Source organism: Adiantum capillus-veneris, chromosome 19 (genome assembly GCF_014529385.1).
Source record: "Adiantum capillus-veneris isolate H3 chromosome 19, ASM1452938v2, whole genome shotgun sequence".
Lineage (NCBI taxonomy): Eukaryota > Viridiplantae > Streptophyta > Polypodiopsida > Polypodiales > Pteridaceae > Adiantum > Adiantum capillus-veneris.
This window is the reverse complement of record NC_140949.1, coordinates 135738287-135763672: the sequence shown is the minus strand read 5'-3', so window position 1 is coordinate 135763672 and position 25386 is coordinate 135738287. Positions and strand designations below refer to the sequence as shown.

The 25386-nt window shown below is 44.7% G+C and overlaps 1 protein-coding gene across 2 annotated transcripts in view; it reads right to left on the bottom strand.

Annotated features, from left to right (window-relative positions):
• Positions 1-2784: 2784 nt before the first annotated feature.
• MCM9 (minichromosome maintenance 9) overlaps positions 2785-25386 on the bottom strand; it is a 141730-nt gene continuing 119128 nt past the window's right edge. The window contains exons 15-20 of one of the 2 annotated variants that reach the window (XM_086491304.1): positions 4525-4646; positions 4369-4439; positions 4186-4295; positions 3819-3866; positions 3588-3740; positions 2785-3475 (exon numbers count right to left, since the gene is read on the bottom strand). In XM_086491304.1, coding sequence (XP_086347430.1) covers positions 3156-3475; positions 3588-3740; positions 3819-3866; positions 4186-4295; positions 4369-4439; positions 4525-4646 — 824 coding nt within the window. In that variant the 3' untranslated portion in view covers positions 2785-3155. The remainder of the gene's footprint in view (positions 3476-3587; positions 3741-3818; positions 3867-4185; positions 4296-4368; positions 4440-4524; positions 4647-25386) is intronic. The other variant, XM_086491305.1, reaches the window with a different exon arrangement.

Here is a 25386-nt window from a genome sequence, read left to right as displayed (position 1 = left end):
TGATGATCAAAACTCAATTCTATGAAGTCAAAGATTATTGGAAAAACCAAATTTACCTCGAGAGATGCAACAACCAAAAGAAAGGTTGAAGAGTCAGAAGTAGCGGCTCAAAAAAGGCCAAATTAGAGCAAGAAGAAGTTGATGCTACCAAAACTACCATAGAACTAAGAAAACAAGAAAGGTTCAAAGCTAAAAGATTTAGAATGGAACAAATCCACAAGGATGAAGAAGATTCTTAAGGACCATCGATGAAGAAAAAGCTGCCAAAGTGGCAAAAAGTTCAAAGTTGAAGTTAACACTACGAATAGGGCACGAAAAGCTATTGAAGAGTTGAAGGAAACATATTCAAGAGATAAGAGGAGGAAAGGAGGAAGAGGAAGATCAAAGCTTCCGTGTGAATGCTCCACCCCATCAACCCTCTTCAACTCTAGCTAAAGAGATCCCTATCAACCTGCGTACTCAAGTACAATAAGGAATGAAAGAAGAGAGAAAGGGAGAAACTACAAAGAAAGAAAAGAAGAAGAAGCCTATGGCAACATTTAAAGATCCCCTTCACATGGCCAAGAGACTTAAGAGAGAAAATATGGCCTATGTGTTACCATATACATGTGGTAGTGATGTGTGTGAACACACTTAAGACCGCCGATACATTTTTTCCCTGACTAGGAGGTTGTTTCCCCCGTGCATTGTACGTATATACTCCCACCATTGCAGGGCTAACTTATCTTTCCATTGCACATTAAGTAATACTACTCTCTATTGTGTGCCTTGAGCTTCCTTCATCTTCTCCAAGTTGTGTGTGTTTCCTTGCAACCGTATTTCTAACAATCGATATCAGAGCAGGTTGCATCTCTCGGGCTTCGTCGCTAGCATCGCCAACCCATGCTTGATCACTTTCTTTGATTTCTATGAGCTTTGGTGAACGCAATAGGTTGAAAGTTACTTTGAGAGAACTCAGACCTTAGTCTGCTCATAATTTCCATTCAAGCTCGTTTCTCCCTTGTTTCCACTACAAGCAGTACTGCACATGACTTTTTTTTTTTTGTCAATGTTGTTTTTTGCATAAAAGGTCCCTTAAAGTCTTCTACGGGTTGTGCTATATAGCACACGTTAGTTCCGCTTTGTTTCTCCTCTTTTCGAGAAGTTTTCACATCAAGTGCAAGCATTCGCCATGGATGACAATAACACAAATGTGTTCAAAATGTTTGCTGCTGAGGATAGATTGGATGGGGACAACTACCCTATGTGGGCTTACATGATGCAACATGGCCTTGTATCAAAGGGAGTTTGAAATACTATGCAGGGCATTGATGTACATTCTAGTTATGTGGATACATGCGATGTTGAGAATGTTGCAGGTTTTGGTGGTAGGATTGTTGTTGCTTTGCCTACGACTAAGTAGGCTGGTTGGGATGTAGCACACTTGGGTGATAGAAAGGTTATACCATTTTCTTCTTTTTATTAACGTACACACACACACACCCACATACACACCCAAGAAGAAGAGAGTTCTAACGTCATAGGAAACTATTCCAAGAGACCTTAAAGACCTAACCGACGAGAACTTGAGCTCTTTTCATTAGGGCATGCACACACACCCAAATACACACCCGAGAAGAAGAGAGTTTTAACGTCATAAGAAACTATCCGAAGAGACCTTAAAGATCTAGCCGACGAGGAGTTGAATTGAAGACTTGTTATTCAAGGGGGAAATGGCATAACCAATCTACCACACTTGGGTGATAGAACGGTTATACCATTTTCCTCTTTTAATTAGCGCGCACACACACACCCGAGAAGAAGAGAGTTTTAACGTCGTAGGAAACTATCTCAAGAGACCCTAAATATCTAGCCAACGAGGAGTAACGAGGAGAACTCAAGACCTGTTATTCAAGAGGGAGAGAGAGATACAGTGATATATTAACGTCTTCAAACGGCCAAAATGATCTATGAGACCAATCCGTTACAAACTCGTGAATCTGTCACAATGTCTGGGTACAAAAAACAAGAGATACAAAAAGGAATCTAGAAGTGTTGCAGTTGGAACGGGTATGTGTGCCCATTGATACAATGGGTGCGTTGCGCAATACAAGCGGGTGCTATAATGGGATGTTGAGATAGTATGGCTCGAATCCTCTTTTGTAGTCTCCGTCGATGCTCTAAGCGACTCTCCTTAATCATGGGCGTCTCAATCTCCCTAGCTCCAATGCTTGGTCAATGGAGTAACACGGGTGTGAGTATGAGCTGAGCTTTGTAGGTATGAGACAAAGCTATGTACAATGGTGTCCACATCCATATGTATCATCATATGAGAGAGAGAGAGAGAGAGAGAGAGAGAGAAGCCCCAAGAGGCAACCTCCTATTTGAACGTATGCAAACAGGTCACCCACACACCTCTTTGAGAATGCAAGATGATGCACTGAAACTCAACAATTGATCCCATAATGTACTCATTGTATGCCCTTTTAACAAAATAGTGTTTTCTTTAAGTCAAGAAAGAAAGAATAATGAGAGGTCCTTGCATTCTTTTTGGCTTCTTAAAACAAACCTAAGTGAAAATACATATGAAAATTTCATTTATTTTTACATTTTTTGGACCTGCCTTTGCATGTAATGCATTGAAATTTTCTTGGTTTTACTTATTTTAGAGTGCAAAGGATCTTCTATAAGCACAATCATTAAAAGGTTCTCAAAATGGTGCCAACCCCAAGCAGATAAAGGGCAGATCACAAGCACAATAGATTAATACAAGGTGAAGTATATTGAATGCACAATAGCACAAGGTAGGTCAACTGGCCTTTTACACAAGTTATATCACAAATTGCACCCTATACATGTAGGTCTCAGTGTTCAATGGGTCTTTTACTACAAATCAGATGCTAAACCAGACTTTCAAACTATAGAGATGGCTTTATTGTTTCTTAAGAGTTCAATCAAGTGCTAGAAGAGATTTAAAAAGACAGAGATGACTCTTCTGTGTTGCAAAAGCAATGGTGGACAAGTTTGTTAAGAACTATGTGATCCAGGTATAATGATCGAGAGAGGAAACTACGTGATCGAGAGAAGAACCTTGTTTATGATTTGAACCAGGAGAACTTACTTGCTGCTTTGTTGTGCTCTTTCTATGTACATGATGAGTGGAAATCTGGCTGATTTTAAGTCACCTCCTCCTCCGCTTGCTGGCTCCCATGCAAAAGACCCTCCTCTGTGAATGTGCCGGATACTAACGGCTGCTGCTGCTTTGCCTGCCGAGACTGCAAAGTACAAGCACGAAGGAACCCAGGCCTTGATGTAGCAGCATTCACTTGGCTTACTCCCCTGCCAAATGCCCCATTTGAAGAGCATTCTCTCCGGCTGTCTGAAGTCTGCAAGAGATCCTTCTCACGAGCTGAAAGGCTAACAGCATGATTCATTGTATTACCATTGCTACTCAATAAGTTTAACCTCTCCAGGATCACTTTCTCTTGCTTCGCATCTGTGTGCAATGTCAAAATCGAATAACATGAGCAATCAAAGATAAAGAGAACACGATGGGACAGTCTTATGAGAACAATGTTAATTAGACAAAGAGCAGTTCAGTAGGATACATTCTTCATCAGGATTATTCGCAAAACTGGAATGAAGGGCATTGCCAACATTGTCTAGAATTGCTGAGGTGGTCATGGATGACTCAACACAGAAAATAGCTGCAATGGCATCTGCCCTTGTAACCTTGTTCCGGAACATTAGCCTCGCATGAGCTGCATGAAAGGTATGGATTTGTTAAATTCTGAGAGCAGCTATCAGTGGATTTGTACATGAAGCACCCGGCACCTTACCTTGTGCCAGCCTGATCAAACTTTCCAGCATTCGAATGGTTATCCTTGCTGAAGGAAGATTATTTACAAGACACCTATCAATAAGAGTTCTACCTTGCCAGACTACATAAGCTATGATTGAATGACTTAGTCTATAGTCACTAAGCCAATAAGTAAGAAAGACCACGAATGCAGGATGCACTCTTAAGCACACGAAGTGATGCATGTTCTAGCTATGACTTAATTTCTTGTAACCTTGGTCTGAAAGGGAATCTGTGCAATGACCCATGATTTTTCCTCAAATGACAGTTCATGAAAACATGCGTAGTACTGGAAACATTGTGTGTTTCAGTGAAGGGACCAATAAGGATGGAACATGAAAACTCACAAGCATTCTGCGTTCCAGACCGCCTTTGCAGCTGGTAGTAACTAACTATCACAGACTCTGCTTCGGTCGTCAATGCAGGCTGGAAATGCTCCTTGACATACTGGATATACCTGAAAGTGGTGTTAGGTCAAAGGATGATATCAATCACAGAACAATCCATACTTCACACACATGAGACGATACCTTCGAAGTATGGCAAGATTCCAAAAGCCTCCTGAATGATTCATGCGACTGCGGTCTTCATGCTTTGCATGCTGATAGAACGAATACCACCTTTCAAAATTAGATGCAGGTAACAAAAGTCTTTTGGAATATAATAAAATTGTTGAAATCAAGTACCTCTTCTAGGATATGAGACGATACAATCTTGTCCCAGTCAGGGTTCTTGGTGTCCAGAAGGACCAACACTATGTCGAAACGGCTCAGTAGAGGCCCCGATAATGTCGTGTTCACGGTAAGAGCTTCTCAAGTAGTCAAGAAACCATTGAAACAATCTCTATATATCTTTATATCTTGCTGGAAAATTGATGTAATGCAATATACACAAACCTGCTGAAGCTACATGGGTACCATCTAGAGTAGAGTATCTTGATAAGAGATCAATTGAGAAATAGCCAATGGAACACCAAACCTATACAACCCTCTCTTTTTTATTGGAGCATTACAATGCCACAATCAAATCATTTGGTGGCAGCACAAAGGGAGGCCAATGACAATCTTTCCAGTGCTCAAGAGTGAGCCCTCATTACACTATGACATTTTAAGGGATCAAATCATCAAACAGGAGCTAGCCATGTGGTTTGAGAAGCACTCGACTAGATAACAAGACAGTTAAATACAACAGCTTCTCAGGCAGAGATTTCCCAGACACTAGCGCCCCACACATTTTTTTTAGTAAACCTGATTTGGTTACTTTACCTATGGGAAACCTCAAAGCGAGGAAAATCCACCAAAAAGATCAGATACAAAGGGCGGAACACAAAAGTGTTCAGCGATGTGAAAGCGCTACAAGCAAACATAGAAGAGTTGCAAGATTTCCAGGGATATGCCCCCAATATCAAAGGCAACATGTAACGATTGCCTCAGTGAAATCTTGAACGATGGAAAAGGATTTGCCTTATGCTAGTGAAACATGCGGAGATTGCGATGGTGCCACAAAGACCATAGCAACCACCAAAATCTGATCCATGTGAAGACGATGGCAAATCGTTGGAGGGAAGTCGGAAGAATGACAAAAAGCTAGAATTGTTTGTGGAAAACCGCCGAGGGAAATCGAAGGTGCAAACAAGTAGAAACTTTGCGAAGGAAAGCCCTAGTGTAGTGAAAATCCCAAAACAGATTCATGACAATCTCATCAATAGCGAAGCAACTGACACAGCGAGAGGAGCTAATGCGACGCGCCGCAAGGAGAGTTCCAACCGGAAGAACTCCTAGAAACAGCGCCAAAGAAACAGACGCTCCTTGAGAGGCAAGCGAGACTTTCAGATTGCAGTAGGAGCCTGTCTCCACCATTGATCAGATTTGTGTAAAGCCTAGAGCACATTACAGTGATCAGCCAACCGAGTCTTGCATAAGAGAAGCATAGATATGGCAGGTAGAGATTGCATCCAAAGGAGTGTCCCATAAATTGCAATCCTGCATACGGCGTCCACTGGCCAACGGCGGAATGGGGAGGAAAACAGCCAGCATATGCTGAACAATCTCCAAATCTGACGATAATGCAGGCCCAACCCAAAGCGTACCGCTACCTGAGAAAAAGTAAGTAAATTCCCACATGAGTCGACCACATCATCTACCGTGCGTATGCCATGACCAGAGAGGAAGTAGGCTTGATGAGGCGACTGATCAACCAGGGTAAGAGAGAACACTCTACTCCAATGAATGCTTTCCAAATGCAACGAATTCCTATCTGCTTGCTGCCTACCATGCTAAGAGAGATGATCCGTAACAACTTTCCAAACAGAGAGTAAGCCAGAGGTGATCAAGCAACCAGGAATACAACCGACCATCTTTGCCAAATACAATCTCCAAAAGGGAAGCCTGCCAATGACCAAAGGCGGGCGTGGTAACGTGCCGACATAGATCAACAACCATAATAGTCCATGGCTGAGATTGTCGTGCAAGAGTAGGCAAGAATGTAGCCTTCCTTGCCAATGCATGGCGATGAAGGTCCAATATTCAGCCCCCCAAGACGCTTCGGAGTGCAAAGTTTCTCTATTGCCAACTAACCGAGGCCTTTCTTATGGGAACTAATGCGCCACAAGTGAGATAAAATACTAGACATAAACAATGAGAGGCGGGAGCGAGGCCAATGCAACAACAGCAAGTAAAATTGAACATATGCCATCATGATACTTTGCACAATACGAAGTCAGACATGTAGCGGCCATGTAGACAGTTTCCAATAGTGCAATTTGACATTCAATCGTTGCATGACCCAATGATTTGCTGGGTATTAGTTACCTGTCAACCGATAGGATATCCTAAGTGCCTGACCACCACATGCAGATCAAGAATCTCACCAAGCCACAAAAGATGATGCCAATCACAAACACCAAGAGGCAAGAGTTTGGATTTCCAAAAGTTAACCTTAAGGCCTGCTGCCAGGCCAAATGTATCCAATGCCTACATAATCTCACGCACGTCATCCTGGTTGTTGCGGGGCATGAACAACGAATCATCAGCATAGGCTTGCCCTGCGACTCCCCATTGGGTAATTTCATCCCATGAAGACGATCGAGCAAAGTCAAGTGATCCAAATACAATAACAAAGGGTGAGTGGCAATGGCATACATCAAGGCGCTAAGCGGGCAATCCAATCTAGCAGAGCATCCAAGGGACCAAGGTTCTGTTAGCTCCCCATCAAGGAGGTCGGAAGATGTACTGCAAGCATACAAGTATACAACATTGACCATCTTCGGACCAAATCCAAGGGTCCGCATTGTGGCGGCAATGAAATCCCATTGTACCGTATCGAAAGTCTTTTCAATGTCTACTTGCATCACGAGAACATCCTGCTGGGTATACTTGGCATATTCCATTCCAATCAATACATTGGCCAGATTATCCAAAATCTGGCAACGAGGAATGAAGCCATACTACGCGGAATGGATACCAGCCATAAGAGGTTCCTTGATACGGTTCACAATGATTTTGGCCAAGATTTTATAGATGACCGGCATAAGAGTAATCGGCTCCCAATGCGAGAATTGCTCACAAAGCGCTTGTTCAAGCAACAACTTCAACAAACCCTCTTTCCAAGACATCGGTAAATTTTGTTTCACCCATGCAGCATTCATCATGTAAAGTAAAGGTTCTTTCAAAGGCTCCCAAAAGGAGAAAAAAATTTCCATAGTGAGCCCGTCCCAAGCAAGCAAACGCCACCTTCCAAGAGCAAGCAATGCTCAGTGCAATTCATTTTCTGTAAAATCTGCCTCCATGGCCAAAACATCTTGAGGCACGACAATTGAATGCACTGTAGATAATAAAAGTTGACGTGCATGAATAACTTCAACGGATGCCGCAGGGGGAGCGGCAAAGACATTCCTAAAATGAGACATCATGACATCCACAAGCTTACACTTTGAGGCTGTCCAGACTCTTGGTTGGAGCATAACCACTTAATAGTTTGAGGAGCCCTTGAATGATGCAAGTGCTTAAAAAACTGTTTTGAGGCACATCCCTTGTCTACAAGCCCTCAATGGCAAGCACGAGTTTGCCATTTGTCCAATTTTTGTTTGTCATTAAGCTACAAACACACCCGGGCCCGACAAAGCGCTATCGATTCACTTTCCGACAACAAACGTGTGTCAGCTAAGAGTTGGAGCTATTGATGCACATGCTTGGCATCCTCAACATCACGACGTAATTGAAACATGTAATGCTTGCCATAATCCTCAATCACACTTTGCACACGCAAAACAAAGCGAACCCAAGCCACATCAGGATCAAGATACATTTGGGCAACCAGAGGGGGAATAACATCATAAATCATCTCACGGAATGCTTCATGTGAAAGATATGCATTGTTGATGTGCAATGGACGTTTTTCTTAGCAAGAGGCCGATCATAGTGTAGTTGCCCAAAGCACAACAACATCACAACGGGAGCATGATCAGATAAAAGCAAAGAATGGTCTATGCTCATTTCGCATACAAACTCATCAAATTGTTGCATGTCGAGGACATACCACCAATCTAATCTTACATGATATGCAGAGAGAGCATTATGTTGAAATGTGTACCTCGAGACATTGAGATGCAGGAGGGTCCACAAGTCCAACATCCATGTGCATGCAACAAGATCTATCCAGGCCTGTAATTCTATGCTCAGCATGTGCGAATGTCCTGTGGTGTTATCTGATAAAGCGGGTGCATTGTTAAAATCACCACAAAGCAACGCATTGGAAAGCCATGGATAAAAAGATATCTCATGCCACAAAACAGCTCGTTGTCCCGGGGCCGTATGTGCATATACACCACCAAATTCATAAATCCGGTCATTGATCGTGCCTTGGACCACCATCAAACGATCCGCTAGATCATTATACCATAGTTATCCGAAATGCGGAATGGGAGCGGCGACGGGCCTCCCTGCGAAACGGGAACGGGAAGACACGGAACGGGAGGCTTAAAAACACCCAAATAATGCAATTTTTAGCGTTATGTGTTTGAATACAAGTAGTACTAGAGTCCTTTGACTCTAATACCCACAAAAAGCAAGATTTGAAGACCATTCAACCTTATTATGACTTGATTGTGATATGCGGCGCCACGGTCATGGTGCATATAGAACAGACACAATGCCCATACACAATAACACATGCAATTACAAATTAGAGCTCTCAAATAATTGCAAGAGTAGAAGTTAGAGATAAGACTTGAAAGTTGAGCCATAACATTGAGCAAAACACACTTTTCACTTAATTTTGGCTAACAAGGCCCGCCAAGGTGCTACAAAATACCGTATGGCATAATGAGACTATAAAGGGAGCAAACCACAATACAAAAAGACCTAAGGTGAAAAATACCATATGGCATAAAGATGCTACAAAGAGGGCAAGCCGCAATACAAAAAGGTAAGTACTAAGGATGATGGAAGTCCTAAAGTCTCAACTCTAGAGTCTCAAGACTCAAGACTCAAGACCCACTAGCTTGAGAAGCCTCCCAATTTGTAGTAGCCGGTTGTACGTCATGCACATCCTCCCATTCCTCATCATCGAGCTCTAGGCCCAGCTCATCGACCTCAACCATGGATGAAGTACCTGGTGTCGGTGCCTCTGTATCTCCACCTGCCCGATGAGCCTCTTGCTCCATCTCCCACTGTGTAAAAGTATCTGTCTGTTTACCTGCACTCTTGCAAAGAATTTTCAATTTGTGCTGACAAAGACAAGATCATTTGCCTTCTCCACTCCAAGCCGATTCCTCTTCTTGGAAGCAATGTGGCTAAAGGTACTCCACAATTGCTCCAAGCATGAGGTACTAATTGACTTGCTGAGGATACGGATTGCCAATCTCTGAAGCTCAGGGCCATCATAGCCATAGTCCTCCCACTCCATCAGCAATAGCTTGCATGCCCATGCCCGAGAACCTCCCGTCACCGACAAGGTGCCCTCCGAGGTCACTTCGTCCCACCACGACCATTCCTTTGCCTTTGAGTGTTGCGTGCATGAACGGAGGGGGTTGTACGAGAAGAAGAGTCCATGGATAATTGGATTATCCAAGAAAGAGAAAGCTTGATCCTTGAGGGTTTGAGAGAGAGGCTTGACTCTGTGAGTCCATGAGAGCTTGAGAGGGAGGCTTCACTGCTTGAGAGTCGAGACCAAGGGAGAGAGAGCTTGAAGCCTTGAGGACAAGCCCAAGGGAGAGAGCTGAAGAGCTTGAGGATAGAGCTTGAGAGCAAGGGAGAGAGAGCTTGATAGCAAGGGAGAGATAGAGAGCTTGAGAGCTTGTTACACTTGTGAATGAAACGGGTGAGGGGGGGCAATTTATAAGGACTGCCAGAGAAAAGACACCCAAAAACTGCCTGTTTTGCTCGTTTCTGGCTGTTGGAAGCTGCCTGACCGTTGCCCGTCGTTCCCTGCCACTTCCGGTCCCCGTTCTCGAACGACCGTTCCGGTACCTACCTGCCTGCCGAAACGCCCACCTGTTCTGGGACGTTACCTACACCTAAGACCGGCCGGAATGCCGTTCTGACGTTCCAGGCCTTGTAGAAGGCGTTCCTCAGTAACTATGCATTATACGCCAGAACTGGCTGTAACTCATGCTTAACAATAATCAAAACACCTGAAAAGCCTGACAAACCTGCTTATGCTATCCAGTTTCCCGCAAAATACGAGCATTGCCTAGCATATTCATGCTGATTATGCTCTTGCAAGACCACAATGTCTGCCTTACATGTATGTACATAGTGTCAGGTTAATTATCACTTATCAGGGTTATATAACCCATGCACATTATATGAAATGCATTTAACACAACTATGCATTCAAGAGATATGTACAGAGGCAAAGTAAGAAAGGGACTAAGTTGACGTGCCCATTAGCGCATCAACATCAGCAAGCCGCGACTCAACCACGATCCACACTATTCTGCATGCCTGTCTCAGAGGAAACAAAGCCTGCAGGTGATTGAGAGGTCCCATGAACCACTACATCTCTGTAAGAGTGCACCACCTTATTCCATGCATCCGCAAGAGTGCGATTATCATTCCAAGGAAGAGGTTTTTGCCCCGCAGATTTCACTTCAAGAGGTACATAATTACGAGAAGAGAGTTGCGAACGCATCTTAACATTCTTGGGGGTCACATGAGATCCTTCCGCTGAGTCCACATTTTTCCCCCTGTTTTTAGTTTCAGGAGTAGGTACAGACTTTCCTTTACCCGGATGATTTGGGGAAGCAACAGGTTTGACCTTGCCTTTATCCACAGGTAAAGCATCAGGCAACGCGGAAGCCGCAACAATGGCAGATCTAGGATTAGGGACTTCTCTCTCAGTAGAAATCGCAAGCTGAGGGACAACTGAAGGAGGGGGTTGCAAAATAGGCTCAACACATTCAGATTGCATGTCCAAATTCCCACAACAAAAACAAGAGTTTGCAAATTTTCCCCATCTGAGCTTGAAAGGGCGTTTCCCAATAAGTGGGTCCCCCGAATTGACAATAATACCTTCAGGGGTGGGAACATCCGTATCCCGAAGCACACAAAAGCGATTTGGCATCAAGTTTGGGGGGACAAATTACTTTTCCCAAATGGGAGGCGAGAATAGGAAGAAAGTGACGCCAAGTACGTGGAAATCAAGGATTTCCACCCATATCGGGCACTTATAACGGATCGGGCTTTGATAGTCCTTGGTAAGGGCCCATGGCAATACATGTGTCATTTGAGTACCAAAAAACAACGGAGACAACTCAAGCAGCAAATTACGGGCGTCACTGTCCGCTAGCAAAACTTCATAGAATCCTCCGGCACCAAAGTAAACGCCTCAAATTGCATGGCGTTTAAGAAGGAAGTCTATCCACTGACCCACGTCTTGCGCAGTAGGCATCTTGCCCGCGAAGAACAGAATAATTGCATTTGAAGCATATTGCATCACTAGATCCATCAAAGCTTGAATAGGAATGAGCACTTCAATAGCGGGTTCCTGCCTCTCCCAAGCATTCCGTGCACCTTCAAAATCCTCTAATAAACAGGCTCGGATTTCTCCCATTTCCAAAGACTCGGGTGCCATCTGTTTTCTAGGTTTATGAGCTAAAGAAGGCGCGCCGAAATCTGACACACACCGAGAACTTGGCATTTATGTAATGCTCACTACTGTATACCAATTCAGCCTAGGAACTCAAAGAAAGGAAGCTTTGTACACTGTCCAGAATACTGTACCAAAAAACTTTATTGTACACAAGTCGGCTTATTGAACCTCTCACGCACACTTCGTTTGCAAATCGGATTTGATTAATTTACCTGTTTTCTGTACATAAGCCTGCTTACTGAACTCTCTCTCTCTCTCTCTCTCTCTCTCTCTCTCTCTCACACACACACACACACACACACACACACACACACACACACACACACACACACAAACACACACGCACTGTTTTTTTTTGTAAATCTGCTTTGATTAATTACAAGTGGGAAACCTCAAAGCGAGGAAAACCCACGAAAAGAAAAGGATACAAAAAGCGGAGCACTATGAGGCTCCAAAGGCTAGAAACAGTCAAAGTAAATCCTGTAGGTATCAAGAGTGATGTCTCCAGCATCATAGGCAAAATGCAGCACTTGACTAAGAGATAATTTGAAATAAAGAAAGGGATCAACAGAAGTGGCTTGGAACATTAAGGAGTTCCTATGGTGCCAGATGGCCCACATAGTCCAAAATTTGACCCAGCTGAAAAACACCGCAAACTGAGATTGCGGTGACTGGAGCACCGCAAAAAGCCAAAAAGCGTCTGTGAAAAGAGCCGGAAGGAAAACGAAGCCAAAGAGCAGTCGACACTTTCCGAATGAAGCCTCTAGAGTGACGACAACGCCACAATAAGTGTGGCATGGTCTACTCAACTTCAAGGCATCTGGGACAGCGGGAAGGTGCAATATGCCGAGCATGTAACACACTGCCAACAGGTAGAGCTCCCACCAAGCAACGCCACAAGAAAACATGTTCCTCAAAGGCAGATGACTACCAAATTCGAGACAATGTGTGTTGCCACCACAAGGATGACTCGAAAAGCAACCATAGCTGATTACCCTGATGCACAATCCATACATCAGACTGAAGGATGGCATAGACACTGCTAGCTGAGATGCAATCCAATCTAGTAGTAGCCAGATTCCAGTCAGAGAAGCGAGAGTCCACATCCAAAGGAGGAATGGGTGAATGAGCAGCAAGCATCCTTTGAATCTCCCTCCAGAGAGGAAAATAGTGAAGACTCAACCGAAAGCAGGACACTGCATCAACGAACGAAAGAACATAACCCGTGTCATCAACCACCTGATGCACCTGACAGATTCCTTTTTGGGAAAGAAAATACGCTTGGCGAGGAGACCATTGAACCAAAGTCGAAGCAAAATCCCTACTCCAATGTAGACTCTCTAAGCAAAAAGAGTTACCCACAGAGGATTGTTTACCATTCCGAGCCAAATGCGAAGTGACCACCTTCCAATCAACAATTAGAGAAGATGTAAAGGGACATCCAGGAATGTGTCCTTCAAGCTTCCCAAAAACAACATCCTAATAAGTCGGTTTCCAATGACCGAAAGATGGGGTGACAATGTGCGTACACAAATGTGTGATCATGAGAGCCTAGGGTTGCTACTGCTCCACCAAAATTGGCAACAGCATAGCTTTCCGAGCTAGAAGATGACGTCGCAAGTCCAAAATATTTAACCCTCCAAGCCGCTTGGGAGAACACAGCTTGTCCATAGATAGAAGCCGAAGACCCTTCTTGCTAGAGGTGGTCTGCCAAAAATATTCTAAAATATTGGACATGAGGGACTGCAAACGCAACTGAGGCCAGGATAACAAAGGCAAGTAAAACTACACATAAGCCACAAGGATGCATTGGACAATCCTGAGACGCACATGAAGTGGCCACGTGGACAGTTTCCAATAATTCAACTTGGAATGCAGACGTTGGAGAACCCAATCAAGTTTCTGCATAGCCGATACATTCCAACCTAGCGGATAACCCAAATGGCGAACCAGAACATGTGGAGGAACAATCTCCCCAAGCCACAATATCTTATCCAAGTCACAGTCTTTCAAAGGCAGTAGCTTGGATTTGCAAAAGTTAACTTTGAGACCTGCTGCCAATCCAAACAAGTGAAGAGTAAGCATAATTTGTTGTGCATCGTCATAGTTACTGCGAGACATGAACAAAGAGTCATCCGCATAAGCCTGACCAGCAAACTGTCGTCCAAAAGGTAAAGTCAAGCCATGTAGCCTACCGGTGGAAGTCAAGGAGTCCAAATACATAAACAAGGGATGAGTAGCAATCGCATAAAGCAAAGCACTCATAGGGCAGCCCTGCCTTACCGACCGTCCCAAAGGCCAAGATTCTGTGAGAGATCCATCCAGCAAGCCTGCAGAAGTGTTGTGTGCATACAAGAAAAGCACGACACGGGATAGCCTAGGCCCAAAGCCCAAATGTTGCATGGTATCCGCAATATAATCCCATAGAACAGTATCAAATGCCTTTTCAATGTCGACCTGCATGACCAAGACATCCTGTCAAGTATATTTTGCATATTCCATTCCAATGATGACATTCGCGAGGTTATCAGTAATTTGACGTCGTGGAATGAAGCCGTATTGAGATTGATGCAAGCCTTCATGCCAAAAGCATTGAGTCGGTTAGCAAGCATTTTTGCCATTAATTTATATGCCACAGGCATGAGTGTAATAGGCCACCAATGAGAGAATTCTTCACACAATGCATGCTTAAGTATCAGCTTGAGAAACCCTTCTTTCCAAGAGGAGGGCAATTCCTACTATTCCCAAGCTGTATTCATCATGAACAACAGAGGCAGCTTCAAATAATCCCAGAAAGACAAGAAAAATTCCACAGAGAGACCATCCCAACGAAGAGCTCTCCATCGACCCAAATCAAGCAAGCTGGCATATAATTCGGACTCAGTGAAAACAACTTCCAAGTCTTGAGCCTGCCGTATCGAAAGAATGGGAGCAACATGCGATAGAAACATGTGACACGCTTGGCGAGCTTCTCTCGTGGGAGAAGAAGGGGGCTCAAAAATCTTGCCATAATGAGACTGTAGGGCTAGTGCCAGCTCTCGGAAAGTGGAGGTCCATTCCCCTAACGGTAATTTAACTCTCCGTATAGCTTGAGACTGCATGGAGTGATGCAAATGCTGGAAAAATTGTTTAGAAGCACATCCTTTATCTGCAAAAGCCTGTTGATGAGCTCAATTCTGCCATTTGGCCAATTTCCTCCCATCATTGTGCCGTAACATAACGCGAGCAGAAAGCAACTCAGTCATTTGAGTGGGGCAATAAGAGAAGAATGATTAGCCAAGTGCATTAATCTGCTACAAGCATCCTTTACTTGATTAACTTGTTCCCTTAATCGTGACAAATAATCCCTGACATAATCCTGGATAACACATTGAACACACATAACAAAGCGGAACCAACTATGTCCATATCAACATACATCAGGGAGATCAAAGGCGGAATGACATCCACAATCATAGCGCGAAAAGGTTCTTGCTTGAGATAAGAATTATTGATATGCAAAAGTCTCTTCTTGGATAGGCAATCATTGACATCAAAAGAGCCAAAACTAAGTTTCAAGCATACGGAAAAATGATCCGAGAGACACATAGCATAATCAATCCTCATCTCGCATACAAAGTCATCATACTGTTGCATGTGAAAAAGATACCAGCGATACAGCCGAGCGCGATACATAGATTGAGCATTATGTTGAAAAGTGAATCCTGGATCAGTCGCATGCAAAAAGGACCACATATCAATCCCATTACAGGTCGACATAAATTGGTCCCATGATTGTCGTTCCATATGAAGCATGTGAGAATGGCCTGTAGTATTATCCGCAAGGTTTGGTGCATTATTAAAATCCCTGCAGAGGAAGGCATTGGAACGTCAACAATAAGAGGAGATAGCACTCCATAATTGTGCCCTATCTGTAGAAGTTGTGTATGCATATAATCCTCCAAATTCGAGAACTTCCCCATTAACAATACATTGGATGACCATCCATCTCCCAGTCACGTCATTGAAAACCAAGGTCGGGAAGGGTTCATGTCGAACAAGTATAAGCACTCCAAAATAGGCAGCTAATCCTGCATAAGCTATCCATAGCCCGCAAAGTAAGAAGTCTGTCCTGCAAATTGATGTTGGTTATGCTCTTGAAGAACCACAATGTCCGCTTTACATGTATGTACATAGTGCCAGGTAAGCCGCCACTTGTCGTGATTGCATAACCCACGCACATTATAGGAGATGCAATTCAAAGAACTATGCATTCTATATGGTATATACAGTGGGCGAGGAAACGGGAAGAAGGGGAGAAATCTCAAGTACCAGTGCCCATCGACACATCCTCCCCAGCTATAGGTACCTGATGAGGTGGGTCAAGACCTGGATCCAAATGATTAAAAATAAAGGCACCTTGCGATGAAGAGGCTTCTCCTGTAACAACTTCCTTGTAAGAGCGAACCATTTTGTCCCAAGCTTCAACCAAAGAAGTGTTGTCATTACAAGGGAGTTTTTTCTGAACAACATTCTTCGAAGGGGGCACATAATTACGAGAAGATGCTGAGATACCGGCTGTAGCAGCTTTAGCGGGTTTCTTGGGCACCAACCAAGTTTGAGAGGTCAAAACCTGTTCTTTTCCCTTGTCTTTAATATTTGGAGAAGCAGAAGTGCAGACAATTGTAATTGTTTCCTTTTGCCTTTATTCACCCCAGCTGTCAGGGAGGAGGTTGAAGCACCTTTGGTTTGAACCTCAGAAGATTTTGGAGGTGAGCGAGGTTGAGGAGTAGGGACAACGAGGTGGTTGCAGATTTGGTTCCGGACATTCGGACTGCATATGACCAAATTTGCCACAGCATAAGCAAGAATTTGCAAACTTGCCCCATTTAAGCTTCTTGAATGGATGCTTTCCAACCACTGCATCCCCAGAATCGATCGAAATACCTGCTGGTGTGGGGATATCTATGTCCCACAGGATACAAAAACGGTTAGTGTTTGCGTCCAACTTAGGAGGGCAAATTGACTTTGCCCAGCTGAGCAGCCAACAAAGGAAGAAAGTTACGCCAAGTGCGAGGAAAGTCAACCACATCAATCCAAACGGGACACTTCTGACGAATGAGACTCTGATAATCCTTGGTGAGAGCCCAAGGCAGTACATGAGTCATTTGGGTATTGACAAAAAGAGGGGACGTTTCAAGCAGAGCATCCCGAGCATCTATGTTGGCCAACAAGACTTCATAGAACCCTCGCGCGCCAAAGTAAACCCTTCGAACTGCTTGCCGTTTGAGTAGGAAATCAACCCACTGGCCTACATCCTGAGCCGTAGGCATTCTACCCGAGAAAAAAAGAATCACTGTGTTAAGAGCATATTGAGCAACAGGATCCATAAGCTCCTGTACAAGGATGCGCACTTCCATGACGGGAGCGGATCCTTCCCAGACTTCACGTGCATCCTCGAAGTCCTCATGCAAACATTCTTTGATAAGGCTTAAAGCATCCATATCCGAAGATTCCATGGCTTTCAGACGCTTGTATATACATTGATCACTTGAATCCATGTGAAGGTCACACACACACACATACACGCATTCCTTTTTTTGGGGGGTTTTGATATTTGACTGCTATTGATACAGACAGACACATACGAGGCTGGCTGCACAGAAACACTCACACCTCTCTCTCTCACACACAAAACGACAGGAGGATTGCGTGCAAGCGAAATAAACCTTCAACCAACGGCGTGCTGTGAAGGGCCTGCACAGGGTAGATATTGTGCAGAACAGAGTTGCGCGACAAACGAGTGGCCGAAGGATTTACCACACACCCAAATCCCCCACGCGCACACACAGACACACACACACACACACTCATACACCCACACCCACACGCACAAGTATACATACACACACTCACACCCTCACACACACACACACAGAATGGGGAGCGAAAGCTGTACAAGAACTGCTGAGGGCTCACAACGCTGGGGGCATCTACAACGTCTCTACCTCTGCTACAGTCACAAGACGGGTTGCTGATTCCACTCAACACACACAACACACCCTGTGCGACAGGAAGACTGCACGCTCGCGGCGAACAGGTGGTAGATAAGGCGAGTCACGCTGCTCGTGGGAAGGTGCAGGTCATAGACCCGTGAGTCGGGGCTACCTATGTCTCTACACACACACACACACACACACACACTTTTTTTTGTAATGTCATTTTGAATTACCAATGGGAAACCTCAAGACGACGAAAACCCACGAAAAATACTACAAACGGGAAATCAAAAACAGTCAAAATAGAGCTCGTAATGACTGACAGGAATCTCATCCAAGTCATAGGCCACTCGGAGAGACTGCAACAGAGATGTCTTGAAAAAGAAAACATAGTCCACTTGCATCTGCTGAAACATGAGGGAATTACATGCTCTCCACACCGTCCAAAGCGCCCAGAATCTGACCCGGCCAAAACAGTATGCATACGGCCGAATCAATGGCGGAAGTGCTCCAAAGATCCAGAAAGATCTACCAAAATGCATGCCAGGAAAACGCGTGCGAAGAGCAGTAGAGATGCAATCCACAAACTGTAGCGCATGAGAACAAGACCACAGTAAATGTGAAATGGTCTCAACTAAATATAGTCCACTTGCATCTGCTGAAACATGAGGGAATTACGTGCTCTCCACACCGTCCAAAGCGCCCAGAATCTGACCCGGCCAAAACAGTATGCATACGGCCGAATCAATGGCGGAAGTAGCTCCAAAGATCCAGAAAGATCTACCAAAATGCATGCCAGGAAAACGCGTGCGAAGAGCAGTAGAGATGCAATCCACAAACTGTAGCGCATGAGAACAAGACCACAGTAAATGTGAAATGGTCTCAACTGCTGCACCACATCTAACACATCGTGAAGAGGCCAATTTCCTAGAACGTAGAAGTTTGCCAATCGGGAGAACCCCAAGTATGCATCTCCACATAAACAGTCTCTCCTTCAAGGGCAATTTCGCATGCCACACTTTCATGACCTTACTCCGCCACCAAGTAACACTCTTGTTCATATTCCATACCTTATTACACTGTTCGTATATCCAAGAGAATGATTGCAAATGGCCGTACACTTTCTTTGTAGAAATCAAAGAGGCCGAACAACCACTTCACCAATCCTTCCTTCCATGATTGCTGCAATGACTCTATAGCCCATGCATGATTGATCATGAAAAGTAGAGGGTGCTTAAGGGACTCCCAAAAGCGAAGGAAAAATTCAACTGTAAGACTGTCCCATCCAGGGGATTTCCAATGCCCAAGATGCAACAAGCTGTCATCCAGCTCAACCTCAGTAAAACTATCCTCAAGGGTAGCTGCATCATTCATTGTCAATATAGGATGCACATACGATAGCAGTAGTTGTCTGGCTTGCAAAACCTCACTTGAGGAAACCCCACACTCAGCAAAAACCCGTTGAAAATGATCAACCATGAAATCCGCCAATTGACTTTTATTGGCCGTCCATTGCCCGCTATCAATCTTAACCCTTTTAATAGACACGGATAACCTCGAATGATACAAATGCTTAAAGAATTGCTTCAATGAACAACCTTTATTCATAAAAGCATATTGTCTTGTCACGTGACACATCCAACCCTATGTGTCCATGGACAAGCTACAACATGATCAGGGTTCAGTCAGTCCAGTCAATTTAGAATAGGAAGTGATCTGGCACTTTTGTGAGTCTGTTCGCAGACCGTGCATGCCCAGTCACTTAGCATAGATGCATATCCTCTGGTTGCACACAGCATGATAATCAGAATTCCCATCAGAATCCATTAGAATCAGTTAGGAGAATTTTCCAGTGCATTTAGACTATTTTTTCTATTTTTCACATTTTTCACTTATTACTTTTAAGTGACTTTCCAACAAAAGTAGGTAGGGGAATTTTGCTAAGAAAATATATAAGCAAACCCAAGTTAGCACTAAATGGCAGAAGAGGCAGCAGGAGCACATGCTCAACAGGCACCTTCTCAGCAGGACCCCAAAGGCTTCTAGCGTTTTTGCTTCACAGCATCTTGGCTAGCGTTTTTGGACAAGACACCGCAGATCAGCCAACGTTTTGCATTTGCAGAACCACAGCGACAAGACCACATCAGATCAGCCTAGCGTTTTTGCATCTGCCAGCAACCTCAGCGTTTTGCAGATCTATCGTGACAGAATCAGCCCTAGGATCAGCGTTTTCAGTTTTCAGCATTGCCTGGATCGTCATCCTCACCAGCAATACCTAGCGACTGCAGATCCCTCTCATCGCCATCAAATCCCAGTTTCGCTAGCGTTTTCCAGTTCAGCCCATCAGCGTTTTTGGACTTCATCAAGCTAGCGTTTTTGCTAAGGACATCAGACAGCCAGCGTTAGTGGTTTTCAGCCATTGAGCGTCAGAGAGGAAGCGTTTTTCAACCTATGGGACAGCAGTAGAATCAGCCCCAATTGGATGCAGAAGTTCCCCCAATTTCAACCCATAAAAACGCAGCCAAAACAGTCATTTTCAGCCACCGAAACAGTCCTGAAATTCAGCAGATAGAAGACCATAAATTTCAGCCCTAAAGTCATCGTCGTCATCACCGTCGTCGTCGTCGGCATAGTCCCAGATTGCATCAGTCCATTGCATCGTCATTGTACCACTTTGTGCAATCATAAGTAGACCACTCTCGCCGACGAGAGTGGGGCCTTCGGAGGAGGGTTTTACAACGTCTCTGGTGTCGTATCTCTCTTCTCTCTCTATCTCTCAGTCTCATACACTTGCACGCACAATGTCCATTCACTTTGTTTGTGATCATAGCACTTTCCATTAAGAACGGAAGGGCTCTCCCTTCCATAAGAACTAAAAGGAACCCTTGAGCACAGTTCGGAGCACTCATCTTGAGCAAAGCGCAAACAATCATTCCGCTGCACCTAACATTGGTATCAGAGCTTTGGCAGTGTTCGGAATCACTCACGGAAAGAACCACAAGAATCACAAGAATTTTTTTGCTTGTTGCGGTCGCACGAACCCAAGTTCGCTTCTGCGTGTCGATTCCTAATCGTGTTTTGTTGAAGAGTGACAGGAATCCCAAGAAAGAAGGGCTTGTCCAACCTCCCCTTGTGTCTCTTTTCACTCATTGAGAGCGGACCGTGCACTTAGCGGCTGGCCAATCGACGTGAGGTGGGAAAAAGCAACCTTGGTGTGAGCGCAAGGTCGCCAAGGGGTGCGCCCGCGGAAAGGAGTAGAACTCGGGTGAAGAGAAGATCCTTCTCCAACACGGTTTGCAAGCGAAAGAAAACCTCAAGAACCCAAGTTCCTCGTGAACTTAAGAACCCAAGACCACAAGAACCCACGATTGCAGAATGGTCATTACTCGAAGAGGAATGGATACTTCGCTTGGAGGTGATCAGGATGTTTTTTCGACCCTCCCCCTTTTCCATCTACGACAAGGATTGCGCTAACTATCACCAGGAGGTGTATTTTTCCTATTTCCTTTCGTAAATAAGTACTAGATATTTTTATTTTTACTTGTTTTCCTCGGAACCCTTGAAAAGGTGCAAGTGGACATTGCATGGCAAGTGTGAAACGGCTGCAGCCAAATGGGTTTCTCACATCGGGGATCTAGGTCGGTCAGACAGGGACTGCCCGGGCCAGTTAGCACTGAATTCTGATGAGTATGGAAGCTCGTGTGCGCCAAACTGGAATTTGGGCCACTCGTCAAGTCACTACAACTTTATAAGTTGAAAGGCGCCAGTAAATTAACCCACATTGTAGATGGTGGCCAAATGGTAGTCTTCAATGATGGTCAGGAGACCGATAGGAACGCCATGGAAGCATCTCCTAAAATTTAGGGAACTGCTATTTTTTACCAGAAAATGTGTTCACGTCATTAGCTCTAGAATGACAAGGGGAACATTTTATTGCTCTGCTGCCAAGTCAACTGACGCATCAGTTGAGATATTTTTAGCAAGGCAAGCCCAAACTCGGAAACTGGGCGACGTGTCAGCTTGTGAGCGATTCTGCCACTCTGGGAGGCAAAAACAAGCTGCATATCAACAAAGGGGGCACCATTTTCAGCCTCAGGTGGATTGTAGCAGGTACAGAAGCTATGGAATGCTTACCTTGCCCTCTATGCACAGTATGGTGACGGGAGTGATGCCCCACACGCTACATACTGCTCTCTTTCTCCCCTACGTACAGTATGTTATGCCCCACTAGTGGGCTTCTCATTTGACCTATGTACAGTTCTGGGAGTTTATGCGTGTTTGCCAAGGCAAGAGCCTTTTGAACAAGAACCGGATTAGCTAATTGCTATGCCCCCACAGGTACGCACAGTTCCATCACGAAAGATTGCGAGTTTGGAGAGTTTTCTCGCGTGAAAACTCGTCCAATTCACACGGGAACTGTCCCATTGCGTGCGGGAGCCCTTGGGACACGCGTAGGCGTGTTCGCTCCGCTAAGAACGATCCGAAACAGGGAATTACAGCCTGCTGTGTTTTTCTGCAGGTTTAGGGTTTCGCACCTAAACTGCAAGGGAACATCGGGGGAGCCTCGTGAGAGCCTTGGGATGCGTGTACAGGCTTTTGGGCTCCCGGCAGTGAAAAACAGAGAATTACAGCCCGCTGAATTTCTGTGACAGCTCACCAAAAAGCTTCCAGATATCGAGGAAATCCGTCCTAGACAGGTGTTTTTGACCTATAGGGGTTTTTGCACCGTTATGCTGTCGAAATCCGGTCGAAAACCTGCGTTTTCAAGCCTCGCCAGGTTTGGACAGCTTTGTGAAAGCTTATGCTAAGTGGTCGGATCGTCTATCTTAATTTGAATAAAGAAATACCGAAAGGGGCGCCAGTCTTTGGGGCCTACAGGGTGTCGGTCTTGTGTGCGCAGTGACATTCTAGTCGCTGGACGCAACTGTGTTCTCTTCCCTTCTCAGTGCTCTGTGTAAAGTTAACAGGTAATTGAAATAGTACCGCCCTCTACGTTGTACGGGCCGGTTATATGGTTCCATCGACGGGATAGTCACTTTTTCTTCAAAAAGTGCAGCGTGGATTGTTGTGGGTGAAAGCAACACAGAGCTTGTCGATATGGCAGAGAAGAGAGACCAAGTACCTGAAGAGGGATCTTCCTCACATGGCACAGAGAAAATTCCTTCAACTCTTCAAGAAGAGGACAGGTTGTTTAGAACTCAACTGCGTTGTTGCATGGACATGTTTCAGCAGTTGGCTAACAACCCAAGGATGCAGGAATTCTTACAGGCTCCGACACAGGGTTTTCAGCCTCCTACACAGGGCATGACTGAGCCGTTGCAGGAAAAGGAGATTTCCAATGCGCAGAGGACTCATGATGCTCGAGGGAAAGCCCATGTGGTTGAGCAACTAGCGGTGTCCAATGATCCAAAGCAACTTGCTTTAGCTGGACAGGAACCGTTTGTGAATGGTCAAGGGAGCAATGAACAGGCTATGCGTCAGACCCTTCCATTACCTAATACTTATCCTGGTTATTTTGGAGGTGGTTCAGTGTTTCAAGCTATGGCTGGACCTTCCACAGGTTATATGCCAGGGAATGTGTTCGGGACAATGCAAACAGGCATGGGTAACCCTATCTACGCGAACATGGGTGTCCAACCAGGTTTTTAGGGTGCCTACGGCCAGTTTCGAGTGCCTGGAACACAATTTGGTATGGCTGGTTTTTCGCAGCCATGCGTACAAAATGCAGATATGACAGGGAAAACAGTTGATGCGAGTGCTCGAATGAACACTCATGGAGCACCACTGTTACAGGCACCTGTTTATGATAATGTGGCTCCTTTGAGTCAGCCTAAGGATTACAAGGAAGGTGGGCAGGGAGTAAAGTTTGAAACTTTCAGAGGAACTGAGGACCAATTGAAGGCTTTGACCTTCATACAGCAGTTCGATGCAGCTTATGCTGGAGGCAACTTCACGGAATCTTCAAAGATACGCAAGGCTGCCACTTTCTTAAAAGGGAATGCGCTTCAATGGTGGACCGCATTGTTGAACCAGGGTCAAGCCCCAACAACGTGGGTCCAATTCAAACAGCTTTTTGCGCCTGCATGGTTGACAAACACTTTTGAAGTGGATGTAATGACGGAATGGCACGAGTTGAATGCTAAACAGTGTGCGGATCTGGAAGAGTACAATAAACGGTTTTGGGCCGCACTGTTGCCAGTCACCTCTTACAGGTTTGTGCCTTTGTCATAACAAATTGAGAAGTACTGTTGCGGATTGCCCAAGAAAATCAGGGACTACTGCACAAAGACTACTGTCATGAATATGTTTCAATTGATAGAGAATGCAAGAGTGGCCAACAATCTGTCGAAGGGAGATTCCGATGGATTTAATAGCCACAAGAAAGGGGCCTAGGGCAAACAGTTTTCAACCAAGGGCAATGTTGCATAAAAGCCTTCTGAGTCTCCTACAAAGAAGCCCTCCACTGAAGAAGCTGATACGTCCAAGAAGCAGTCTAAATCTTCTTCGGAACGAGGACAAGGACAAAAAAGGCATTTTTCTGGCAAAACTTTTCAAGAAAGGAAAGCTCTTAGGGAGGCCAAGAAATGCTACATTTGTGAACAGGAAGGACACTTTGCAAATGAGTGCCCACAAAAGAAGTCACAGGATAAGGATGACAAGTCAGACCATAAAGGGAAGAAGCCAAAGCCGAGTGCACGACTTGTTCCAGATTTGGTTGGAGATCAGCCAAACACAGATGCCACGGAGCTGTGCAGAGCTTGGGGCAAAGTTAGAGACCAGACAGTGCTGGTTTTCTTTGATCCAGGAGCCCGTGCAAATTTCATATCACCAAAATTGGCATCAAAGTTGGGCATTCGTGCAGAGGAGATGGGTATGACAAGCGAAGCAGGTTTGGCATGCCCAGGACATTCAGAGCCTGTTACTCCCATTCTGGGAAAGCTTCGTCTGCACATTCAGAGCTATGTGGATGCGGAAGAATTTCATATTATGCCGCTTGAGGGTTGTGATGTGTTATTGGGTATCCCATGGTGTTACAGGTTGCATGCTATGGTGGATACTTACAACAAAAAGATTACCCTTGTACATAGAGGAAAGACTCATGTCCTTGATGTAAAGCTTAAAGGCGAGTCTGTTCTAGTTGTTTCTGCTTGTGCTATTTCATCTGTAATAAAGAATCATCTTTCTGCGTACTTGGTCTTTGCAAAAGAAGTACATCAAGTTGTATCTAATTTGTCTACCTTAGATAAAGACAAGTCAACTTTTTTGAGTGGTTTCAGTGATTGTTTTTCGGACTCTTTGCCAGGGGAGTTACCTCCTGAGAGACCTGAGGATCATACTATAGATCTTGTGCCAGGTTCAAGTCCACCGAATAGACCACCATACAGGGTTAGTGCAGCCCAGCAGAAAGAGATTATGGGTCAGGTCAATGAGCTTTTAGAGAAGGGGCTGATTCAGCCCAATTCATCCCCTTTTTGTTCG